This window comes from Oryza glaberrima, chromosome 9 (assembly GCF_000147395.1).
Source record: "Oryza glaberrima chromosome 9, OglaRS2, whole genome shotgun sequence".
NCBI classification, from domain to species: Eukaryota; Viridiplantae; Streptophyta; class Magnoliopsida; order Poales; family Poaceae; genus Oryza; species Oryza glaberrima.
The window spans coordinates 1,341,278-1,363,596 of NC_068334.1; the positions used below are offsets into that span (position 1 = coordinate 1,341,278).

Below are 22,319 nucleotides of genomic sequence, written 5' to 3' on the forward strand. Positions count from 1 at the left end.
GCCTCCCCCATCCATCGGCAATTCCACATCACCGCCGCGAGGAGGTGCGACCTCATAGTCCAGTGCCGCCTCCTTCTCCTTCTCCTCCACCTGCGTCGGCTCTAGCCCACCGTTGCTGCTCTAGCTAGCTCCCGCCGGCCACCACCACTCAGGCCCCCGCTCGCCGCCACTCCATCCCGTGCTCCCCGTGGACGGCTGAAGGGAAGGGAAAGAGAAAGAAAGAGAGAAGGTAGGAAGAAGAAAGAGAGGATAACATGTGGGGCCCGCATGTCAGTGGGTCCCACAATTTTTTTGAATGACAAACGGGTCCCACATATATGTTTTTAATTCAAATGCCACCTAAGCGTCACGTCAACACCACATATTAGGTCAACACCGCCACATCAGCGCCATGTCAGCGAAACCACTCTCCAAAATCACCAAAGGAGTTAAATTGTACCGGTTTCAATAGTTTAAGGGTCGAGATATCCGGTTTTGCGGTTTAGGATCATGGATTAGATTCGAGTCACTTCTCACGAGTCCGAGTGGACTTATTCCTAAATACTAATCAGTAGGAAAACCCTAAGCACCGCCAATCCTCGGTTTTGGCGGGCTCCGTTGCCCCCAAAACCCACCAAATCCCCACATTTTCCGAATCGAATCCCCCACATTTGCCTTCCGCCGGCGAGGAGAGGAAAGACGGGGGGTCGCCGGCGATGGCGGGGACGATCTCTCGCATCCGGCTGGAGAACTTTATGTGCCACTCCAGCCTCCACATCGAGCTCGGCCAACACGTCAACTTCATCACCGGCCAGAACGGCAGTACGCCTCCCCTCCCTCCCGCAAACCCTAGCCTCCTCTTTTCCTCCCCTCTCGATCGATCCGTGCCTTATCATTTCTCTCCGTCGCAGGCGGGAAGAGCGCCGTCCTGACGGCGCTGTGTATCGCTTTCGGCTCCCGCGCCAAGAGCACCCAGCGCGCCGCCGCCCTCAAGGACTTCATCAAGACCGGCTGCAGGTTGCGCCCTACTTTGTTCATTTCTACTTTACCTGAATTTCGGGTATTCGTAAATTAAAAAAAACAAGTCTTGGATACTTGTTGGCCGTTGTCGAGTTTCCTCTGATTCATTAAAAAAAAAAGGCTCTTTTAAGTGTGTGTCAGTGTTTGTGTGGGTGGTCCTTCATCGGTTATTCCATGAATCTGTGCATGTATTTTGGATAGTTTTTTTTTTTTTCACATGCTATGCAAGCGACCAATGATTTGACACCAAATTTCTCATTACAGCCAAAATTTTCTTTTGTGATTGAAGCGGCAAGAAATTTAATTGATAATAAGGATGAGTACACATAGATCATCGATTTTAAAAGATGAGTTCTTAAAACTGAACCCAAAAAATAGAGCCTACTCATCAGGTCATGTGTGTGCAGCCTCTGCATTCATACATTTACAAACTGGTAAAACTGTCATCAGTTGAGTCGGGCAAACTGATAGAATTGATGTGCAAAGGCCGAGTGGCTGGTTGGCACAGCTCCAAATCCTAGATTCTTGCAGAATATGGACTTTGTAGGCTAAAATAAAGTGATTTAAGCCTCTTTTAGTCTAAAAGGCGAGCAAGATGTCTCATTCAATCAATCCCAGTCTACTTCTTGTCCTAGCTCCAAGGATCATTGGAGCTTCTTGCAGTTCAAGTTCTGCCAGAAAGGGGCACAATAATTTTTCATTGTGGGCGCATGCTAGGAGGTGAAAGCACGCCATGCAGACGAACTCTGCTCGCTTTATTAAGTGTTATGCTAGCAGCAAAATTCTATCAAATCCTCTTAACGGGTGAAGTGCTGGTTGAAAACACAGAACCAGTTTGATTGGATCGGTGATGGTGCTGTTTATTCAGTAGCTATGAAAGACGGTAGAGTGGATCTTTAAATCTTTGACGCATGGTTTTTCAATTCAAAGGTCACTCGATGGTTTTGTGTTTTCTTCTGACTGTTCTGTCTGTCTTTTGTGATTGTCTGTAATATGTCTTATTTGTTCAATTAAAATTGCAGTTATGCTGCAATTATTGTTGATATCAATAACCAAGGGGAAGACGCATTCAAGCCTGAAGTATATGGAGATTTAGTTAGATTGGAACGCAGGATTACTGAGTCAAGTAGTTCTATGTTTTTAAAGGATCAACATGGTAATAAAACTTGATTCATCCTCCTGTCTAATCGACTGTTGTCCATTTTTACAGTTGCATTTTCTTGTTTAAAGTTGCTGATATTTTGTTTTAAGTCATTACAATTTAGCCGTTGGACCTTCCAATTTGCATGCCAAATTCTTTCTGCAATGTTGTTTTCCTTTTTCTGTCAATTAGGGATATAAGTTGGTCTTAGTCAGACCAACTAGTTTACTCATCCTAGTACTTTCCAGAACCACTTATAGAAGTGTGCACAAAATGAATCATACACTAGGTGTGAAGTGTACCAAGGACTAAGTAGAATGAGTCAATGTGTTGGCTTGTTTTCATTTCTTAACCTTGCATTTCTCATTTACTTAGTCATTCTCTTAAGTCTATTGCATATCTCTATTCTATGTAGTAACAAGCACGATTTTCCAATGTTTAGGCTGTTGTTTCTCTTATTCTTCCCTTACCTTTCTATATTTAACAACTTAAGACTGGTGAACCAGTTTGAAGATGGTAAATAACCTGCATACCGTGCGTACATGAGAAAATTGTATATATACCACTCTAAATAGTGCAACTCCAAGAAATGCCACTCAGAAATTCAGAATGCAACTGTTCTAATGCCACTGAAAAAAAAGTAAAAGTTCTATTTTTTGCCACTCTAAGCCCTTAACAATATTTGGTATCTGTACTACGTATTCTTCTCCCCTTGTTCCACCACAGTAACTAGGTCCATACCTCTGGTCACCATTGGTATGAGCAGCTCCTACCCCTGAGCTTCGGTCTTGCCTTGTACTGTTTGTTGGGGAGGAAAATTTGAAACAGCACCGAATTTCTGGTGATCAAGCTGGCTGGAGTCAGGGCCAATTGAGACTGCCCTTCCAGCTCTGTTTTCTCAGGTCAAGAAGGGTGCTCTGACGGTGAAGCAGGGGCTCCAGTGAAACTGATGGATGTGGTCTTTACAGGTAGCTCCATCCACAAGGGCTTTTGAAGAATATTTTCAGGTACGGGATGCAGTGCAGGAATTTTCACTGAGTGATGATCAAGATGTGGTACGCTGGAAGTTGGAAGCTCATGGACACTTCAAAGTTGACTTGGCTTACCGGCTATTCTCTACAGCACATGAGTGCTCGTCCTTGGGCAAATTGCTCTGTCAGACTGTCACACAAGGGCACCATCAAAAATGCACTTCTTCATGTGGTTTGCAATCAAGGGTCTATGCCTGACGGTGGACAACCTGCTGAAGAGAGGCTGGGCTCATCAGCACTGCTGACCTCTGTGCCAGTCAAAAAAGCTTTTGACTCGTTCTGTCTGATGTTGTGCTGTCTCGTGTGGAATGAAAGAAATAGCGGGGTGCTTGATGTGTGAATGCGATCCTCCACTCAACTATTCTCAGAAATAAAAAAATGAAATCATGGTGTTGTGTGAAGCGGGTTTGTTCAAGACAAGCAAGTGCGTATGTGGTTGCTGGCACATGCCAGCTTGTCTTTCCTATGGTCCTCGACAGCCTACTGTCGACAACAGTCTGTAATTTGTAATTTGGATTTTTCTCCCTAAATCTTGATGAAATTGGTTGGCCATATCTTCAGTCAACTCTGCTAAAAGAAATGTGAAACATACAGGGGCAAAATGGTTAAGAAAGTGTGTATGTTCATACTAGAAATAACAGTAAAGAGCTCAAAGTGGCAAAGATAGCATTCCATCTCTTTCGAGTGATTATGAATGATTACATTTTCTAGAGTGGCATTTCTTACAGTAGGAACTTTTGGAGTGGCATATATCCAGTTTTATCTAATTTTTATGTTTGCATGGATCATAAAGTCTGCATTCTGGACAATATAATCATACTCAGGCAAATTTTAGGTGTCCTGGTTCTACATGTTATTTTAATTCCCATTATAGATCATTATAGGCTTGCCGTGCATGAAAACGAATATTACTGGCATATGAAATCAGATATGGAACTGAATCATGGCTGAACTATAGATAGGCTGCAAATGTTGTATTTAAAAGAAGGATAACCACAACAAATTTGCTAAAAAAGAATACTGTTCCTTTTGTTTCTTTACCTATTGAATTACATGTTTTCTTATGATTTTTATGCTCATCCAACTGTAAATTTGTGCATGTGCTGTGCACAGGGAGGAAGGTGGCACATCGTAAAGACGATCTCATTGAGATAATTGAACATTTCAATGTAAGTTGCTTATATGCATAGAATATTCCTGTAGTTTTCAAGGTAGTTTCCCTTCCAATTGTTTGTTTAAGTCCTTGAGACTTGTTTGGACACTTGCGAAGCGTAAACTAATGATACCTTCTCATATACGTATTGTAAGTAGATGGGACATTTCCTAGTACTATGAATCTGGACAGTCTGTCCAGATTCGTAGTACTAGGAAGTAGGAAATGTCCCATCTGGTCCTAGGTTCTTATATTTTGGGACGGAGGTAGTATAATATTTTGAGAACTTTTAGTTTGTCAAAATTATATTGTTGACAATGAAGTTGGTATGCACACCAATTATTTTGAATCAAGTTGGCAAGTGCATCACATCACCAGGATGTTAAATTTAGATGCATGAATTCTTATTTACTACCCTTTGACATTAACTTATCTCATTGACAACTGCTGTGGGGAAAACAAACAAAAATGCATCCCCCAGCCCCAAAAAGTTGAAATTTAATCTTCCTCAAGTGTACTTTTAGTTCTGCTAATTGCCATGTGTGTATACACCTAATAACAATTGCATACTTGCCAGTCACCATTGCTAGTGCACCTATTCTGGGGTTTGGCATCCGAAAACAACTGTCATGTACCTTTGTGCCATGTCAGAAGCATTAATGCATCTAAGGAAGGGATTTCACCCCTTTGTGATTGCAGAATGGAACAATGAATGGTTTTGTTGCATGCAATAAGAAATTTGATGTATGAATATGCATTCATTTATAGCACTTTACTAATTTCATTTATAGTTCATCCTTCTTTAATAGTTTTCTTTGTGAAGCATACTTAAGAGTTTGGAATCTTCAAGGGTCTCGCATATCACCTGCCATGCTTCAACAATCATTTGTACTATTCCAGTATTGTTCTCTAGTCACGTGACTTGTTGCGGTTAGTCCTAAAGCAGTCGTAAAGTTGGCCAAGTCACACTACTAGAGGGCCATGACTCGACCAATAGCATGTCGCACGATTAGTATAGATTGGTAAAGTCGGTTGTAGCAAATCACCAAATTACCATGCTAACTGGCTTATTGTGTTTAGTACTATAGTTTTATTTCTTGTTGACTTATTGTCTTGCTGGCTACTCCATGGTCCTAGTTTATACTGTATGTAGTGCTTCGTAGAGTATAATAGTAGTAAAGACTAATATAGTGCATCCCCTGTTTCGCATGAGCAAGAGCAAGTCGTGGATTAGTTGACCAAGTCAACAAGTCCTTATGCTGTACTCCCTCCGTCCCATAATAAGTTCATTTTTGGCTCCTCCTATTTGTCCCAATAAGTCCATTTTCGAGGAATCATTGCATCGGAGTTTGTGAAAGTAGGGAATGCTTGCATTGGGAGTAGATAAAGTGAGGAATAGTTATATTGGGATTTGATAAAGTGAGGAATAGTTGTATTGGTATGTGTGTGATGGGTGAAAAATGAACTTATTTTGGGACAGTGGGAGTAATTCTAACTAAAGTGCCTTATATGTAATGTAAGAACTCTGCATTTTCTGATATGTATGGTTTTTCTTTTTCAGATTGATGTTGAAAATCCTTGTGTCATTATGAGTCAGGACAAAAGTAGAGAATTCTTACATTCAGGGAATAACAAGGACAAGTTTAAGGTAATTAGTTTCATTAGTATAATGGCAATATCATTACAAGCATGATTCTTCATTTTTTTTATTTATGCATTACAACATTCGGAAACATCTACTGTACTGTATATTCCTTGACTAAGGAACTTCATGCTTCTGATGGATAAGTCTTTGTGGTCCTTGTTTGTGATTCTTTCTTTTGCTTTTGGGTAGTTTCACCTTTTCACCTTTTCAGGACAGCATCTACTCCTTTAGCATATTTTCAGTTGCTAGGACAGCTGCGGTTAGTAGGACAGCAGCGGTTAGCATCTCCTTTATGCCCCCCTTTATGCTTTATTCAGTTGGGATGCCCTCTAGGACAGCATCCCTTTCAAAATTCGAATTTTAGACTAGAAGAGTGCAGCAATAGGCTTGCAGCCAGCTATGGCTATATATATATGTATCCAACCTTCCTCGGGAAGGTATGGCTTTGTGTTTGTGAATGAGAGAAAACCAGAAAATTGCCCCATCTCTTGTGCCATCCTCTTCTCAATGAGAGTAACCATTGAGGTTCTAACAGCTTCAATCCTCATATATGTATTTATTCAATGGCATTGTGAAGAATGCTTCCTGTTCATTTGTCTACTGCTCTCGAATGCATTCATGTGTCTTTTTGTTCTTTCCATCTACCAGTAGTACTGTTTTTTGGTAGATCATGCTCCTTTCAGCGGTATATGATGTTTTAGAAAACATTTAGTCCGACTTTGTTTTTAGATTTGATGACTACTATTTGGGTTTGTCATTTGAAAATGGTATATTAGATTTGTCATGACTAATAATTCCGTAATGTATTAGTTTTTCATTACATATCAATAGAAAAAAATAACACCATAGTGGATTATCTAACCAGGGCAGATATCTGATGGTAGCTTACTATTTGAGATGACAGTAAAATGAAGTCAATGCAATGGTGCTGTTGTTATAATTCTGCCTCATACCTGTTCTTATTATATCTTTTCGTGTGATAATTGTGAGCATTGTTCTAGCCCTTGTATTCATACTATCAGATTTGATGTTATTCATGAGTATGCACTTAATTTAATTATTAATTAGGTATTTATAAACCAGATAGGCACATGGGCTAGACTATGTAATATATGTATACTAGACTTAGCTCACTATGTTTTCTTCTAGTTCTTTTTCAAGGCTACTCTTCTTCAACATGTAAATGATTTGCTTCTGGCGATAAGAGAACTGTTGGACAATGCGGACTCTGTTGTGCAAGAATTGGAAAAGTCAATTAAGCCAGCAATGATGGAGCTTGATGAATTACAACAGAAGATAAAGAATATGGAACATATAGAGAAGATAGCACATGAAATTGATAACTTAAAGAAAAAGTTGGCCTGGTCCTGGGTTTATGATGTTGACAGACAAATTGAAGAACAAACAGTAAAACTTCTGAAACTGAAAGAGCGAATTCCCGCCTGCCAAGAAAAAATTGATGGACATGCAGTAAGTTGAGATCTTCTTACTGGGCACGAGCATTTTATTTTTTGAGTAACGCAATGTACGTTTAATATCATTGTTCTATAATGTTACCCCGCTAAGGAACCATTGCAAAGTTGGCACTTTAAATTATGCCATTGCGAAGTTTGAGGCTGGAAATATCCATTGCAAAGAGCATATGTTCATAGGTATGCCATGCAAAGGATGCGCTCGGCTCTCATGGCGAAGGAGGTGGAGGAGCTTGGCTGTGATGGGGACACATTGATCCTGAGTCCTGACCAGCGGCTTCCTCTCTTCTTCCCTCCCATGAATTTTCAAAGGATGAGCACAATGCTGTGGCTGTGACATTTGATTGTTTGCTGCTAGCCAAGGAACCCGGTGGTTGTAATTTTTTTAGGCTTGCTGATAAATGGGGAATCAGCTACTGTTTTGTTATGTTTGCCCATATATCTTCTTATCGATTGCATGGTTATATATACAAACAATAAGCGTTACTATATTGGAATATTGATTGCTGATAAAGGTTTGTTGATAAAGGTGATCTTGCTTAATTTGATTTTGTTCTACTATATGCAAACTGCATGGTTATATTCTAAAAAATATCTTGCTTAATTAATTATTCCGATGTATATAAAGTCTATTGTTCAAGGATTCATACGCCTAACTTATTACATATTCTTATGTAGTCCATGATAGTCAAATTGAAGGAAGAATTAACAGATAAGGAAAGAAATGCCAGATCTTTGGTAGAAAAGTCACGTGAAGTAACCATGATGAAAGAAAAACTGGAGGATGACATTGCTCAGGTATGTGACTATTATTTTCAGTTCAGGAACATGAGTTCTCTTCAGAAGGTGTTCTCTACATGCTGTTTTTCATTGTGCAAGGAAATAAAACTGAAATGGTTATGACCATGTGATGTATAAGAATTGACCAATCAAAGGTCTCCAAACATGAATGACCCCATCTGTTGTCCCATTTTTTTTTTTTGTCTTCTGTGTTCTTTAGGTTTATAAATTGCTGTCATCTGCAACTTTCTCTGCTTGTTATTCTTATTGAATCTGTAACCATAAATTATTTTTTGCTTGATATTTGTTTAGGCTAATAGTGATTTCCCAGAAATATTATTATTCAATAAGTGCTTGGGTTCCTACTGAGTGCTGAAATTAGCTTAATTTTGCTTAGTATTATTCTTTTCGTAATCCTTCTTTGTTGTCTTGTGCACATAATCTTGTCGATAGGGGAGAGAATTGTGCTATCTGCTTGGAATCGGTTTACCTAGGGCCCTAATGCCCACCTGGCTGCAAACTGGCATCAAGTGCCTAAATTGCTGCTGAGCTGTGGCTTGGTGGCTGCCATTGTGGGAAAAAAATCTGCTTGGCATCCTCAGTGGAGGGTTAATGCCAGGTGCCAAGGTGGCATCCGCCAAGGCCCTTTTGTTTATGTGCTAGATCATTTGACCTAGAGTATTTTTACTAATCTAATACACACACTGTTCTTACTAAGACAGTTCCTTTCCTATTATTTGGGATGGAACTCGACTGGGAAATGAAATTATTAATTATCCTTCATGCTACTAACTATTTATGTTGCTTGTTTTTTTTGCAGGCTGTTGCACTGAAGATTGAACTAGAGAGAGAGCATGTACGTGGTACAAATGTGCTAAAGAATATGAACAATCGTGTGAAACAACTCCAGAAACAAATTCATGATTTCCAGGAGCAGTATATTCAATACACGCAGGTTACATTTTTGGCGTTCCTTTATATGCTTCAATTTCCATGCTGGTGGGGAAGTCGTTTAACCTCCTTACCAACTTATTTTACATATTCTAGGACTGGCTCTGCTGTCATTCTCATTTTTTAATTGAATGTAGTATTCATGGTTAATTTCTGAAATATGTTTGAAGACAATTTGTTAAATAAATTTTCCAGCAGACAATAGGAATCAATAAAAGTAGTTCATCTGTGTACAAATTCCAATTAAAAGGTCAATGCAAAGCACAATCTTTTCTGTATTGCATCATATCCTGGCACGCAGGTTATGTATCTTATTGACAATTGTGACTAGTCACTAGTCGTAAGGTGACAAAGAGGGTATTTGTATGCAATTTTATTTACCTCTTAAAAGAAAGCCTTTGATTTTTCATTTTTTTCACGGTTATTATAAAAAACGAAATAATCAGTAAAACTGCATACTACCTGTTCTTTAACATATGCTTCCAAGTGCCATGCCTCTTTATTATTTCTGTACTACCTCTTTCCAAAATATAACAACTTCTAGCTATGTATCTGGACAAGCGCATACTTAGCCAGAAATTGCCAATTTGCCATATTTTGGGACGGAGGGATTAGTATTTTGGCTGTACATTTTCCAGTTTTCCTATCGTATCTGAACCATTTCTTTGTTAAACTAAAGGATGAATCATCTAAAGCTGAGAACGACAAGTGTGAAATACAGAAGGAGATAAATTCTCTTCATTCAAATGTTACAAGGTAACTCAGTTATCCTTATACTTTAGCAATCCTACCATTTCCTGGTTGTGTGATTTTGCATAATGTGCCATTTAGGTTAAAAGAGGAAGAAAGAGGGTTGCATGAAACACAAATGGTCATTGTAAAATCCATCCAAAACATGGAAACAGAGGTATTTGTCATCCAATGTGGTTACCTCTTACCTCTTACTAGCTGGTGGTAATGTACCCTAAACAAGGTTTATTCATCTCATCTTACCTCACTATCTGGTGGTTATGTTCTCTGAGTAATGCGCTCTGTTGTATAGCCAGAAAGTCTGCTTTCCTCTCTGATATATTAAGCTCTTGAAATATTAACAATCTTGACACTATTACCTCATCTATATTATACTATGATTAAATCTGATTTCATTATTACTTAATGGCCTCTATTATCTTTTGGCCTTGTGAATATATACCTTGGATAATGGTATATGGAATATCTTTAACGGTGCGTTCTGATGTGAGTTTGGCTTTTGCAACTCCCTCGTTGCCTATGAACACACTTCGCAAACTGCTAAACAATGTGTTTTTTGAAAACAAAATTATATAGAAGTTTCCTTAAAAAAAATCAAATAAACCCATTTTGCAAGTTTGCAATAATTAATAACACTCAATTAATCATGTGCTAATGGCTTGCCTCAGTTTGCGTGCCACGGAAAATCCCACTTGAAACGCACTACCGAACTCAGCCTAAGTCATACTACTTCTCAGTCATTTTTTGTACTTCTTTTTAGTGCTAATTAGTGTTGTTGAGAAGCTACTCGTAGAGTAGGATGCACATAACAAAACCTCTTTTTGTATATGACATTGTCTTATTTACACGATTGTGACATGGCCCATAAGAAATGTTGATCTCTTTTTTCTAAATGTTTTTTACGGTGATAACTTTAATGTTGTGCGATAGTACATTTACATGAGAGCACTATCTCGTGAGCTGTTAAACCTGCAAGCTCATTCAGTTTCAAGCTCATTGGGCTTTGGTTTGTATCAACTACCTTTTGAAGCTGTCTCCCTTTAATGTTTGTGTGAAGAATCATCGTTTATAAAGTTAGAATTATGTGCACCATATGAAGTTCACAAGGAATTCCATGTTTTTCTGTAGTTTGACCAACTTTTGTCTTTGGACCATGTTGGTCTTTGTCTACGATATTTTCCAATATGTGTTATTTTGCAGATAGTTGAAAACAGAAAGAAGATTACTCAATTTAAAGCTCACATTCGTGATCTTCAACAACGTCAATCTGATAAGGTCCTTTCTGATTATAACCCTGTTTCCCAAGCATAATTTTTAGTGGTAGATATTTTGTTAGCACCTTATTTATATGCTACTGGTGCTATACCTCAGGTATCAACATTTGGGGGACAGAGAGTTCGTAACCTCTTGAAGTCAATAGAAAGACAGGAAAGAAGATTCAACATCCCGCCTCTTGGTCCTATAGGAGTTCATGTGGTATGAAAGTTCTGATTATCTTCATTCTAGCACCATGCTGGTTAGCATTGATTACTGTTGGTTATTAGTAGTATCATGTAAAGTATTTCCTGCAGTTGATATATTATTGGACACTTGCTTCCAATCTTATTCAGTGAGGTCTTTTACCTTACTGTACTATTTTTATAGGATGCCCCTCAGATCTTGTCATCTTCTTTCCATTATTTATATATCCATGACTTAGGGTGGCAGCCAAATTACTCTTTCTCAGCATGAGATCAATGCTGTTCCCTTAGTGAAGCTTCATATATTACTAGCAAGTATGTATACACCCTAATTTATTAGAAGAAACATGTGTGTTGTGTGACAAACAAAAGGGTTGCAGGATGCCAGTTTCCTTCTAAATTCCATAGGAACGAGTTCCACATCCCATTAATCATATCTGGGTTGATGAATTGGATATGTGGTTCACATGGTTGTGGCAGGTATGGTTACTGGTACCCAAGCATAGTTCGGGTGTTAAACGCACTATTCGGAACTTTACCACGTGTGACCCACCTTGCGGGAGGGGGTAGCAAGGGAAAAAAAGATCAGAGATGACATGTCTGCAATTTGGGGTGGCAGATGGCAGGGTCACTTCTTGCCACCTGAAGTACCCAAACCATTGCCATTTGGAATGTGTGTCTCCATTGAGGGAGGAATATGTTAGAGGATGAGATGGCCTGAGTGTGATTAGTGTAAGGTGGTTGGGAGTCAGGACGAGGTGAGCTGAGTGACTGAATAGCCCATATATCTTCTTTCCCTTGTCTGTACTTGTGGTTTTTTTTGTTAACATGCAATCTCTGGTACACACGGTGTTGCCTTGGTGCCCATGCCATAGCTAGGTGCCTCACCTCATCTTACCTCCTGCTTGACGGCTGACGCCATGACCGTGGTGGCAAATCTGGATTTCATTTTAGTATCTCCTGTTACGGTTGAACTCATTTGGACACTTCAAAATCTGCCTTCAGTATGGACTGCTTGTTGCATCTTGATCTAAGAGATTTAATTATCATTTCAGAAGTGCAATTTGATTATTTTTTCTTCTGTTGATATACTCCCTCTGGTCATAAATATTTGATGTTTAGGACAATATTCTGTCAAAATTTTGAAACTCTGACCATCATTTCTATGTTGGTATAAGTTTATAAACTATAATAAGTAGTACTTTCCAAGGCAAATCCATGCATACCACTTTTCTTTTGTTTTTATAAACCAAGCATTTATAAGAAGTTATTGATGGTGAAAGTTTGAACAAGTCTTGTCCTTAACATCATATATCTATTATTGGAGGGAGCACTATCATAGTTGAATTTATCCTACTTGTTTCAACCTTAATAATGCCTCTTGTTATGCAGAAACTGGCTAGCGAATCCTGGTCTTTTGCAGTTGAGTGTGCATTGGGGAGGCTACTGGATGCTTTTATCGTCTCCTGTCACAGAGATTCAGTCATTTTGCGGGAATGTGCGAAAGAAGTTAACTACCATAACCTTCAAATCATTATATATGATTTTGCGAAGCCAAGGTAACCATAAAATCTGTACTGTTTTCTTCAATGTTTTTTTATTTGATCTCTAATCAATATTAATTCTATTGGACTTTTCTTTAGACTGAACATTCCAGATCATTTACTTCCTTCGACAACACATCCAACAGTACTTTCAGTTATTCAGTCGGAAAATCCTACTGTGCTAAATGTTTTGGTGGATCAGGTAGTGCATTATCACTGTTAGCTTCTAATTATTCGTTTGGAAAATCCTACTGTGCTAAATGTTTTGGAGGAATGAGGTAGTGGATTGTTAGCTTCAGAGAACCATTCCAGTTCCAAAAAAAAATTATCCAGCTATCCGATGTATAATAGCAAATAAGGTGGCAAAACTATTTAAGTAATTACAAGTGGATGGTATGCTTACCCTTTCAATGATGTACCATCAACTACTAAACATCTTTCAAATCCCCCAGTGGATAAACTATTTCTATACTGAGATATATATATATATATATATATATATATATATATATATTTTGTAGAAGTCAATGTAGCTTCACCTTGTTATTATTTTTTTTTTGGACATGTCAGTTTTGAATATTTCAATTTGCTGAAATCCTTTTCAGGGTAGCGCTGAAAGAACAGTCCTAGTTCGAGACTATGAAGTGGGCAGATCTGTTGCATTTGATAATAGGATACAAAATCTGAAGGACGTGTATACTTCCGATGGGTACAAAATGTAAGTCTCTTTGATGGTGCTCATTTTGGCATAGGTCATATACTACATTTTCTATGTTACACTAAGAGGCAATACTAGTGCGGTGATATGGGTTAGAGAATTTCCAAATATATGGATACACTGATACGTCTTAGTGTACATGTATTTCCTGATAAAAAAATATTGGGAATCCATGAGAGAATAGGAAATTGAGATTAACATAATGAACAATATGAGAGCAATAGTAAAAATGTGCAGCATCGACAGTAGAAATAGAGTGGAGTGTGATTTATCATTTTGATATTTTACTAGGTTTTTAATGAGGGGTTCCCTTTAACGAGTGATGATGCCCCTGTAGTTGCAAATTATCAAAGTTGCATCAGAGTACCCCAGTAGTAGACACATAAGATACAGGTAGTTCTTGTCTAAGAGAAAGTGCTTCCATATGACTTCAAATGTGTGTAATTGTCAAAACACCATCATAAAAGATGTTTAATATTGTTAGTTGTTTCAATTATTACGAAAGGAAGACAAAATCATTAGGACTGGGAAATGGCCAAATGCCTCCCCTATGCTCTCATTGATTCTCCTCTCATGGGGTAGGTGGGCAGTGTGTGTGTGGCATGACATGGTGTTGTGGACAACCAATCAACCATGTACCTGTGCGGACAGGCATAGCATGTGCGTGTGCTGTGGGCCTGTGGCAAGTCAGTGCAGGGGGTTGCAGCGCTCTTGTTTGATTGTGCCTGATCCACAACAGGCCACTAGAGCATGAAATAGCCAGGATCTTGATGTAGAATATGTAGGCATATATCGGTCATCCAGGCTGAATGTACAAAGAATGAGTGGATTTAGGACTCCTTAGTTTCACCTGTTGTTCCTAATGTGCCTGACTGGGATGATTTTTTTTTTTAAAGTTTTATCATCTCATGTTGCCTTATGTTCCACCTCCTTCCCTATTATCTCCCCTTTCTGATAGCCCCTTGATTTAGGTATCTGTCAATTTGTCCTCACAGCCAGGCTTTGTTGCCTAATTTATTTCCCTAGGCAATGGCCATGAAAACAAGTTACCCCTTCTGCCGTAAGCGAGTTGCGCTTCTGCTCAAGCCTAGCTGAAGTACTGACAAGTGGAGTAGTGGACAGGAACTTGTCAGTTTTTTGAAGTTCAGGATTTTAGGAAAAAAGGAAGCATCTCGTAAGTTAGGCTGAGTTCTTTTGTTGAAGTTCCCAACTCACCTCCCTCGTTTTTCGCGTGCACGCTTTCTAAACTACTAAACGATGCGTTTTTTACAAAAAGATTATATATGAAAGTTGCTTTAAAAAATCATATTAATCCATTTTTCAAAAAAAGCTAATAATTAATTAATCATACGCTAATGAGTTGCTCTGTTTTGCGTGTGGAAGTAATTAGTTCCCAACAACAACCAAAGAACACAGCCTTAATGTTTGTGGAAGCATTGTCCATCAATCATTTCTCTAAATGAACACAGCTACCTTTTGGTTGTCCCTGGTGGCGTTTTACTGATGCTTCTAATTTTTTTGTAAACTTCTTTGAGAAAAGAAACGTTCATGCTAGGTAACATATTGTGTGCTTTTCTGGTGATCCTGTTTCCATTGATTGTAACATTCAGGTTTTCAAGAGGTCCTGTTCAGACCATTCTTCCACCACACAGAAAGGGAAATGCAGGTCGTTTGTGTACTTCACTGGGAGAAAAAATAGCTGAAATGGAATCAGAAATTGCTGACATGGAGAGAATAATCTCACAAAGGACTCGGGATATGAAGAAGCCAAATGATAAACGAGAAGATATCGAATTAAAAATAAAGAATTTGAAGGTAAAACTGATTGCTGCTCAGTTAATTTGTATTATGTTATAACTGTTTTTCCTTTCTTCAGAGAAAACGAGTAGAAGAGGAGCGTCTTCTTGAGAGCAAAAAAGTTCAATTGGATGACATCAGGAAGACTTCTGCTGACATTAATCGTGTTACATCGTCGGATACCAGTGAACTAGAGGCAGAAATGATGGTTTGTTCCCATTTCTCTCATTTCACTACATTGGTGTACTAATCTTTGTTATTATTGAGCTCAAATCTCATCAATTTCCTGATGCTACTTATCTTCTTCAGCAAGTGGAAGTCGACATTGAGCAGAAAGAATTGTTAGTGCAGAAAACCAATTTAAGGTTAACAAAAGCTTTGCAGGATGAGAATGACCGGAGAGCCTGTTACAAGGAATTCATTGGTATGAATAGAATTCCACCATATTACTCACATTTGTGCTGATTCTCAGTTGCTTAAAATTTCATTTATGCTTAGATTATGTGGAACAGAATAATGATGTACAGTTTTGTTGTAGAAACAACCTGTTTTTCCATTCTGTGGTTGTCATACTCTTGACATAATAAATGTACTTTCCTTTTTTTTTGCATTTCAGATGGTGTGTATAGGGAGGTGGGGCCTAGTAATGTTCTGGAGAAGGAAATAGAACGTGTTAAGGACAAACTACAAACAGCTGAGCAGGTGTACCTTTTCTTGTAAACTAGTATTACTCCTGCAATTGATATTGATGAGGTGTTTTGTACTTTTAACTGCCGTTGTTAATTTATTTTAGGGCCCCATCGTTTGGCTTTTCTTTTAATAAGCCAAAACAGCTTATTAGAAAATAAAAACAAATTTGTAGGTAAAACTTTTATATATGTGTTCTCGGTGACTTAAAAGCCAATGCTGAAAAAGAAACTACGTTGAAAATATCTCAAAATCAATGTCAAAATTAAGTTTAAAAATTCAAAATTTGGCTTTTTCTTTGGCTGAATAGGCCATCCGATGGGAGCCTTATTATATTGGTTATAAATACATCATGATGTATAATGCATTAAAAGAACTAAAAAATGTTGGGCGTGGAATTAAAATAAGTTAGCAAAACTAAATCACCTTGTGCTGCCTCACTATGTTTGTCATCAGAACTTAGCTTAGGAAATCCAACAAGCTGCTGCATTGTGAGCTTGTGTAGGTCCATCATTCCATGACATGTGTGATGTACACACTAGACACATGACAATTTGAGGGAGGACTGACTCTTAGCAGGGACAATGCATTTGGTAGAAAAAAACTTTAGGAGGAACTTCAGACTAATTCATCTTCTTGATTGATCTTGTGGTACCATGTGTGATTGATTACCCCTTAACAGGTTAATAAGTAGTTAATCTAATTTGAACAACCAGAGTCAACTAACTCGTTTATACCTAAAGAACTTTAACTAAAAGATAACCCTAACTTTTGGTGGCCATATCATATGGTAAACCTGGTAAGATGCTAGATTTTAAAGTCGTGTCGAATTGTCTCTCTTTTGAATTGCCTGCCCCCCTTCCACTCAGTAATAGTGGGTCTGGTGCACCTGGCCTCCCAAGAGGCCCAATTTGCTCCTAGCGAATCAATGTTGCTCCCTTTGCTCCATAGCGTCATCTGCTGCCAACAAGTAGAGCCGTGACCCTTAAAGACATGCCACTTGGCTGACTAAGTCCAGGATTGGTTGTTGTCTAGTTTTTCTTGTGTTAGTGCATGTGTGTAGTGGCATTAGCAACTTGCAAATTCTGTGCCAAAATTGGCAGCATTATTTTGTCAAAATATGATACTAGGGCTTTGACCATAGTCCATCTATCCCCTTCTTTGGAGCTAACTGCATGATTGCTTCTCCCATTGTGGAAAATAACTGACTCTGAATTTATGTTAGGCCTCTAGCTTGTAAGTTTTTCATATTGAAACTCTAGCATGTAAGTTTGCCTATTAAATTTACTTTATTAGTTCTTGTTTCGTTGAATATTTTAATTTTACCAGGGCAAGGCTTACTATGAAGGTATAATGGAAACTAAAGTTTTACCTGATATTAAAATTGCTGAAGCAGAGTTTGAAGATCTTCAGAAGCTTCAGCAGGTTTTTTTTTTTCACTGACAGCAATGATCATTTTAATTATCATGTTATGCTTGCACCATTGGAATATATTGCATTTAAGCATTTTAGTTTGGTACCCTTATAGTTGTTCCACACAGAACTCCTAAGCAAGAAACAGTGTTCTGTCACACTTGTAAATTGTAACGGTCACAAAGCTTGCCTTGTAAACTGCTGTACTTCAAGCAATAACATAAAATGGGCAGTCAAATCTTGGGTTAACATTCGTTATGATGATGCATGGCTTCTAATGTTTCTTTAACTTTTGTCAAGAACTTAACTGCATGATATATTCTGTTTATTGTTTGACTTGAGTACTTCAAATGACAAGAAGAGAATGGGCTGATTTATCTCACTTGTCCATAGGTTCAATGATGATTTTTTTTTTCTGTAGGAGAGCTTCAAGAAGGCATCAATTATATGCTCTGAGAGTGATGTGGAAACTCTGGGAGGTGTGGCTGGATCCTCACCAGAACAACTAAGTGCTACGATAAATAAATTGGAACTGAGATTTCATAAAGAAAGTAGCAGGTCTGGAGCTAATTTACCTTGTCATTTCTGTACTAATAATTTACGACTTGGTCATGATGTTGTGCTACACCCAACCCACCACTAAGGGGATTTTTTTGTGGACTTCTTTTTTCACAAAAAAATACTACTCTGAACACTGTATTTGCAGTTGTTAATTTACCTGATATGATTTAAATAGAGTAATTACACTTTGCACTGGGTAAAGTGCACCTTGTTTCGCTTTGCACCAGGTTGAGCATATACTTTCATTCACACCAGGATCTATTCATTCAACTTTTATTTAACACCAGAATACATACTCAAATCTATGGAAGTTTCATGAAATTTGAATGGAACCTCGTAAAACATGGTTTAAATTTAAAAAGCCTCATAAGTTGCACTCATATTATATAATATTTCTCTTTAATCATATGATGTGATGTAGTACAAAGTGAAACTTATCGCAATATACTCTGGTATATAGTGAAAATATGTACTAAACCTGGTGCAAAGTGAAACAAGGAACACTCTACCTGGTGAAATGTGCAAATTACTCATTTAAATATGCACCTTTTTAGTTTCAATGTTTTTTTGTATCTTTTAAACCTGTGTGACATAATATTTTATGATAAATTCTGAGCAGATATACTGAGTCCATTGATGATCTGAGAGCATTGCATATCAAGAAGAAAGAGAAAATTGAAGATAAACAGCAATTATATGCAGGTTTTAGGGATAAGTTGAATGTAAGTATTTACTTAATGTTTATTTTCCTATGATGTCTGATTGCATTCAAATTTTGAGCTATCTGTATGCTCATCTTGCTGCTCCAACAATTTATACACTGCTCAGAATTCTTGACCTTAATCCTTACCCTACAAGTGTGGATTGTGATTTTCTACATGGCTGGATAATCTCTTTGTACTTGTAGCCATTATTCAAATTTGGTTTAGTATGTGCATTATTCGATTTCAGCTCACAACTTCCATATTATATATTTAACAAGCATCATGTGTGCGGGTTGCAACAGATGCCAAAAGAAAAAGTTCATTTTAGTCCCTTAAATTATTTCATTGGATCACTTAACCCCCTAAACTATTTTTTCTGCTCATTTTACCACCTAAACTATTGAAAATGATTCACTTTACTCCCTACTAACATTTCTCATTTCTCTCTCTTTCTAAAGCACAATTTTGTAGAGCCTTAGAGGAAACCAATTGCAAAGTTCAAACATATATTCAAATTTTTTCATTACTATTTTCTTAAACTTTTGAACTATGTAAAGAGTGATAAGTTCTAGAAAAATGTTTGAGTCATAAGTTATAATACATCTATCATCATACGAAATTTTAGTGCAAAATATTACTCCCTCCGTTTCATATTATAAGTCTTTTGACTTTTTTTCTAGTCAAACTTTGTTAAGTTTGACTAAGTTTATAAAAAATCTAGTAATATCTAAAATATTAAATTAGTTTCATTAAATCTAACATTGAATATATTTTGATAATATGTTTGTTTTGTGTTGAAAATACTACTATATTTTTCTATAAATTTGGTCAAACTTCTTTAAGTTTGACTAGGAAAAAAATCAAACGACTTATAGTATGAAACATAGGGAGTACTTATATAGGGAGAAACAAAAAAGAGAAATATCGTTAGGAAGTACAGTGAATTATTTTCAATAGTTTGGGGCGTAAAATGAGTTGACAATAGTTTAGGGCATTAAATGATCTGGCAAAATAGTTCGAGGGAGTAAAATGGACCTTTTTTCAATATTAAAATACAAAATATTCTCATATCTGAAGAAAGGTGTGCAGTATACTTCATGATATCAACTAATTATTACCCACATATATGCATCAATGCGTGCGTAAACATAACATATGCCTACACATATTAAGTCACAAATGGTTGTGGTTCAGGATGGATGAGTAGCACACCACACTCCCTTCTATAATGGGAGAAAAGGATTTCTTGGCACATTCAAATATATAGAAGTTCTGTTTGAGATATGAGCTAGACATGTACAATGCTGCCTTTTTTGGATCTTTTTACATTCAATTTTACTTTTGTTGCAGTCGTGTCAAAAAGCTTTGGACATGCGATGGAAGAAATTTCAGAGAAATGCTGCTCTTTTGAAGCGACAGCTTACGTGGTTGTAAGTACTAACTTTTCTTACTTGGATGTTTATCGTCGAACTTCAAAATAAGACTTTGCTTTTCCTATCCATACATAAAAATACTCAGACCTGAGAATCCTACCACCTTTACATTGTATTTAAGGTTCAACGAGCACCTAGGGAAGAAAGGGATAAGTGGGTTTATCAATGTTGATTATAAGGAAAGACTTCTGTCTGTCGAGGTGAGGTTCTCACAAGATTCTCTCTTATTCTCAACATGTTTACCCCAATGTGCAGTGAACATAAAACCTTGCAGTGATGGCTGCAAGTTTCTGTACTCAATTTGCTCTAGAGCAATTTAGTTAACTGTTTGTGGTCAATTTTTATGTAGCTCACGATGCCTCAAGATTCTTCTCGTGACACAATTACAGACACCAGAGGACTTTCAGGTACCTACAGCTTCTCTTAGCCTTAGAGCCTGTCATGATAGGGTGGAGTCAGATCCAAATCTTTAGAACTAGGTCCCAATAATTCCCTGATCAAACTCCCCCAAAACCACCCCCACCCATCCGTCTGTGCTTACTGTTTTTATACCATCTTTGAGAATTATATAATTCTCGCTCAAACTCTTGCTCTTAGGTGGAGAGAGATCATTTTCGACACTGTGTTTTACCTTGGCTCTTCACGGAATGACAGAGGCTCCTTTTAGGGCCATGGATGAGTTTGATGTATTCATGGTAAGCAACCCCTATGATCTTCGGGAACCTGTTTGCTCAGTTAATGACAGATCAAACTTATTACCTGTGATATTTGAATTGTTCAGGATGCAGTAAGCCGCAAGATAAGCCTAGACACCCTAGTAGATTTCGCCGTCACGCAAGGATCACAGTGGATATTTATAACACCACATGATATCAGGTAATTTGTCAGAACCGTCCGTGTGCATTCTTCGGGGTTATGTTCCTGTTTGTCACGTAATTAATCAGCTGTTGACATTTATCATTTTGTCAGCATGGTGCAACCTGGAGACAGGATCAAGAAGCAGCAAATGGCGGCCCCACGCGGTTGACATCAGTATGTTCAGCGCTTTGTATATATATATATATATATCGTATCCTTTTGGCGAACATCAGTGTGCTGCCCGATGTTTTTGGAGCCGCTGGTTTGTTATTGATCATGTTGTAAGCCGCTGGTTTTTGGATAAGCTTATCTTGGCGCGACTGGATCACGGTCTTGTTCTCTGGTACCATTACTTCTATGGCTATTTAAACATGAAGCATCGTTAGTACCTCGGAGGCTGCAAAACACACGCGGTTCAGTCTTTTTATGTCGTCAGATAATATAGTTCTTGTAGTTGTTTTGATTGTCCAGTCTCTACAATTGGCCGATGCATCAAGCAGTAGCAACGCTTCGTTTCTTTTTGGTAAGAGTTGTCAAATCAAAATGGAAATGCAACAGCAATTGCAGCTTGGTGATAACAAAAAAGGAGCTGATCTATATAATATCTGACGCTAAGCTCTTGCTTGAAGTCATCGGATGTTAGTGCTAACAAGCTTGCTGGTGTAGGACTGTAGGGCAATTTCATTGGCTACTTGCGGATCACACGATTAGCACCCCATAATTAGTGATACGTGTACGTTAGCAAATTCTCAACTGCGAAATTAATCAAACTTTCACCAAACTTTTGTATCGGAAAATTTCTATGTAGAAATTGTCAGATATAAACCTCATTTAGGCTGTGTTATTTCCTTATCTTTCTCAACTGCTACTTTCTCGTTTTTTCGTCAGCTATAAACCTCATTTAGGCTGTATTCTTCCCTTTCTCAACCGTTTCTCGTCTTTCATGCGCATGCTTTTTAAATTGCTAAAGGTATGTTGTTTTTTAAAAGCAGTTGTATTGAAAAGTATGGTAAAATTCATATTAATCTATTTTGCTAATTAACTGATAAAAAATCATATTAATCTATCGTACAAAATCATATTATTAGCAAATTTTCTATTGGAGCAAAACAGATGATTTTTTGCCAATTAACTGACAAAACTCTTTCAGAACTTGAAAACACTTATAAAAATAGTAGGAAGTTCTTATGTGTAAAGTTTTAACAAAAAATCACTAGCAATA

General features: G+C 37.7%; 1 protein-coding gene across 1 annotated transcript; it reads left to right on the top strand.

Annotated features, from left to right (window-relative positions):
- Positions 1–571: 571 nt before the first annotated feature.
- LOC127784276 (structural maintenance of chromosomes protein 6B-like) lies at positions 572–21,724 on the top strand. Its single transcript, XM_052311477.1, has 28 exons — positions 572–801; positions 891–996; positions 2,022–2,155; positions 4,285–4,340; positions 5,886–5,972; positions 7,119–7,439; positions 8,120–8,239; positions 9,042–9,176; positions 9,852–9,928; positions 10,004–10,079; positions 11,123–11,197; positions 11,294–11,398; positions 12,775–12,941; positions 13,026–13,128; positions 13,532–13,644; positions 15,255–15,459; positions 15,521–15,649; positions 15,751–15,865; positions 16,058–16,143; positions 17,458–17,553; positions 17,963–18,099; positions 18,722–18,824; positions 20,157–20,236; positions 20,361–20,439; positions 20,589–20,646; positions 20,837–20,934; positions 21,021–21,115; positions 21,209–21,724. The coding sequence occupies exons 1-28, from the start codon at positions 696–698 to the stop codon at positions 21,264–21,266; spliced, it is 3,120 nt and encodes a 1,039-aa protein (XP_052167437.1). The 5' UTR covers positions 572–695; the 3' UTR covers positions 21,267–21,724.
- The last annotated feature ends 595 nt before the right edge of the window (positions 21,725–22,319 follow it).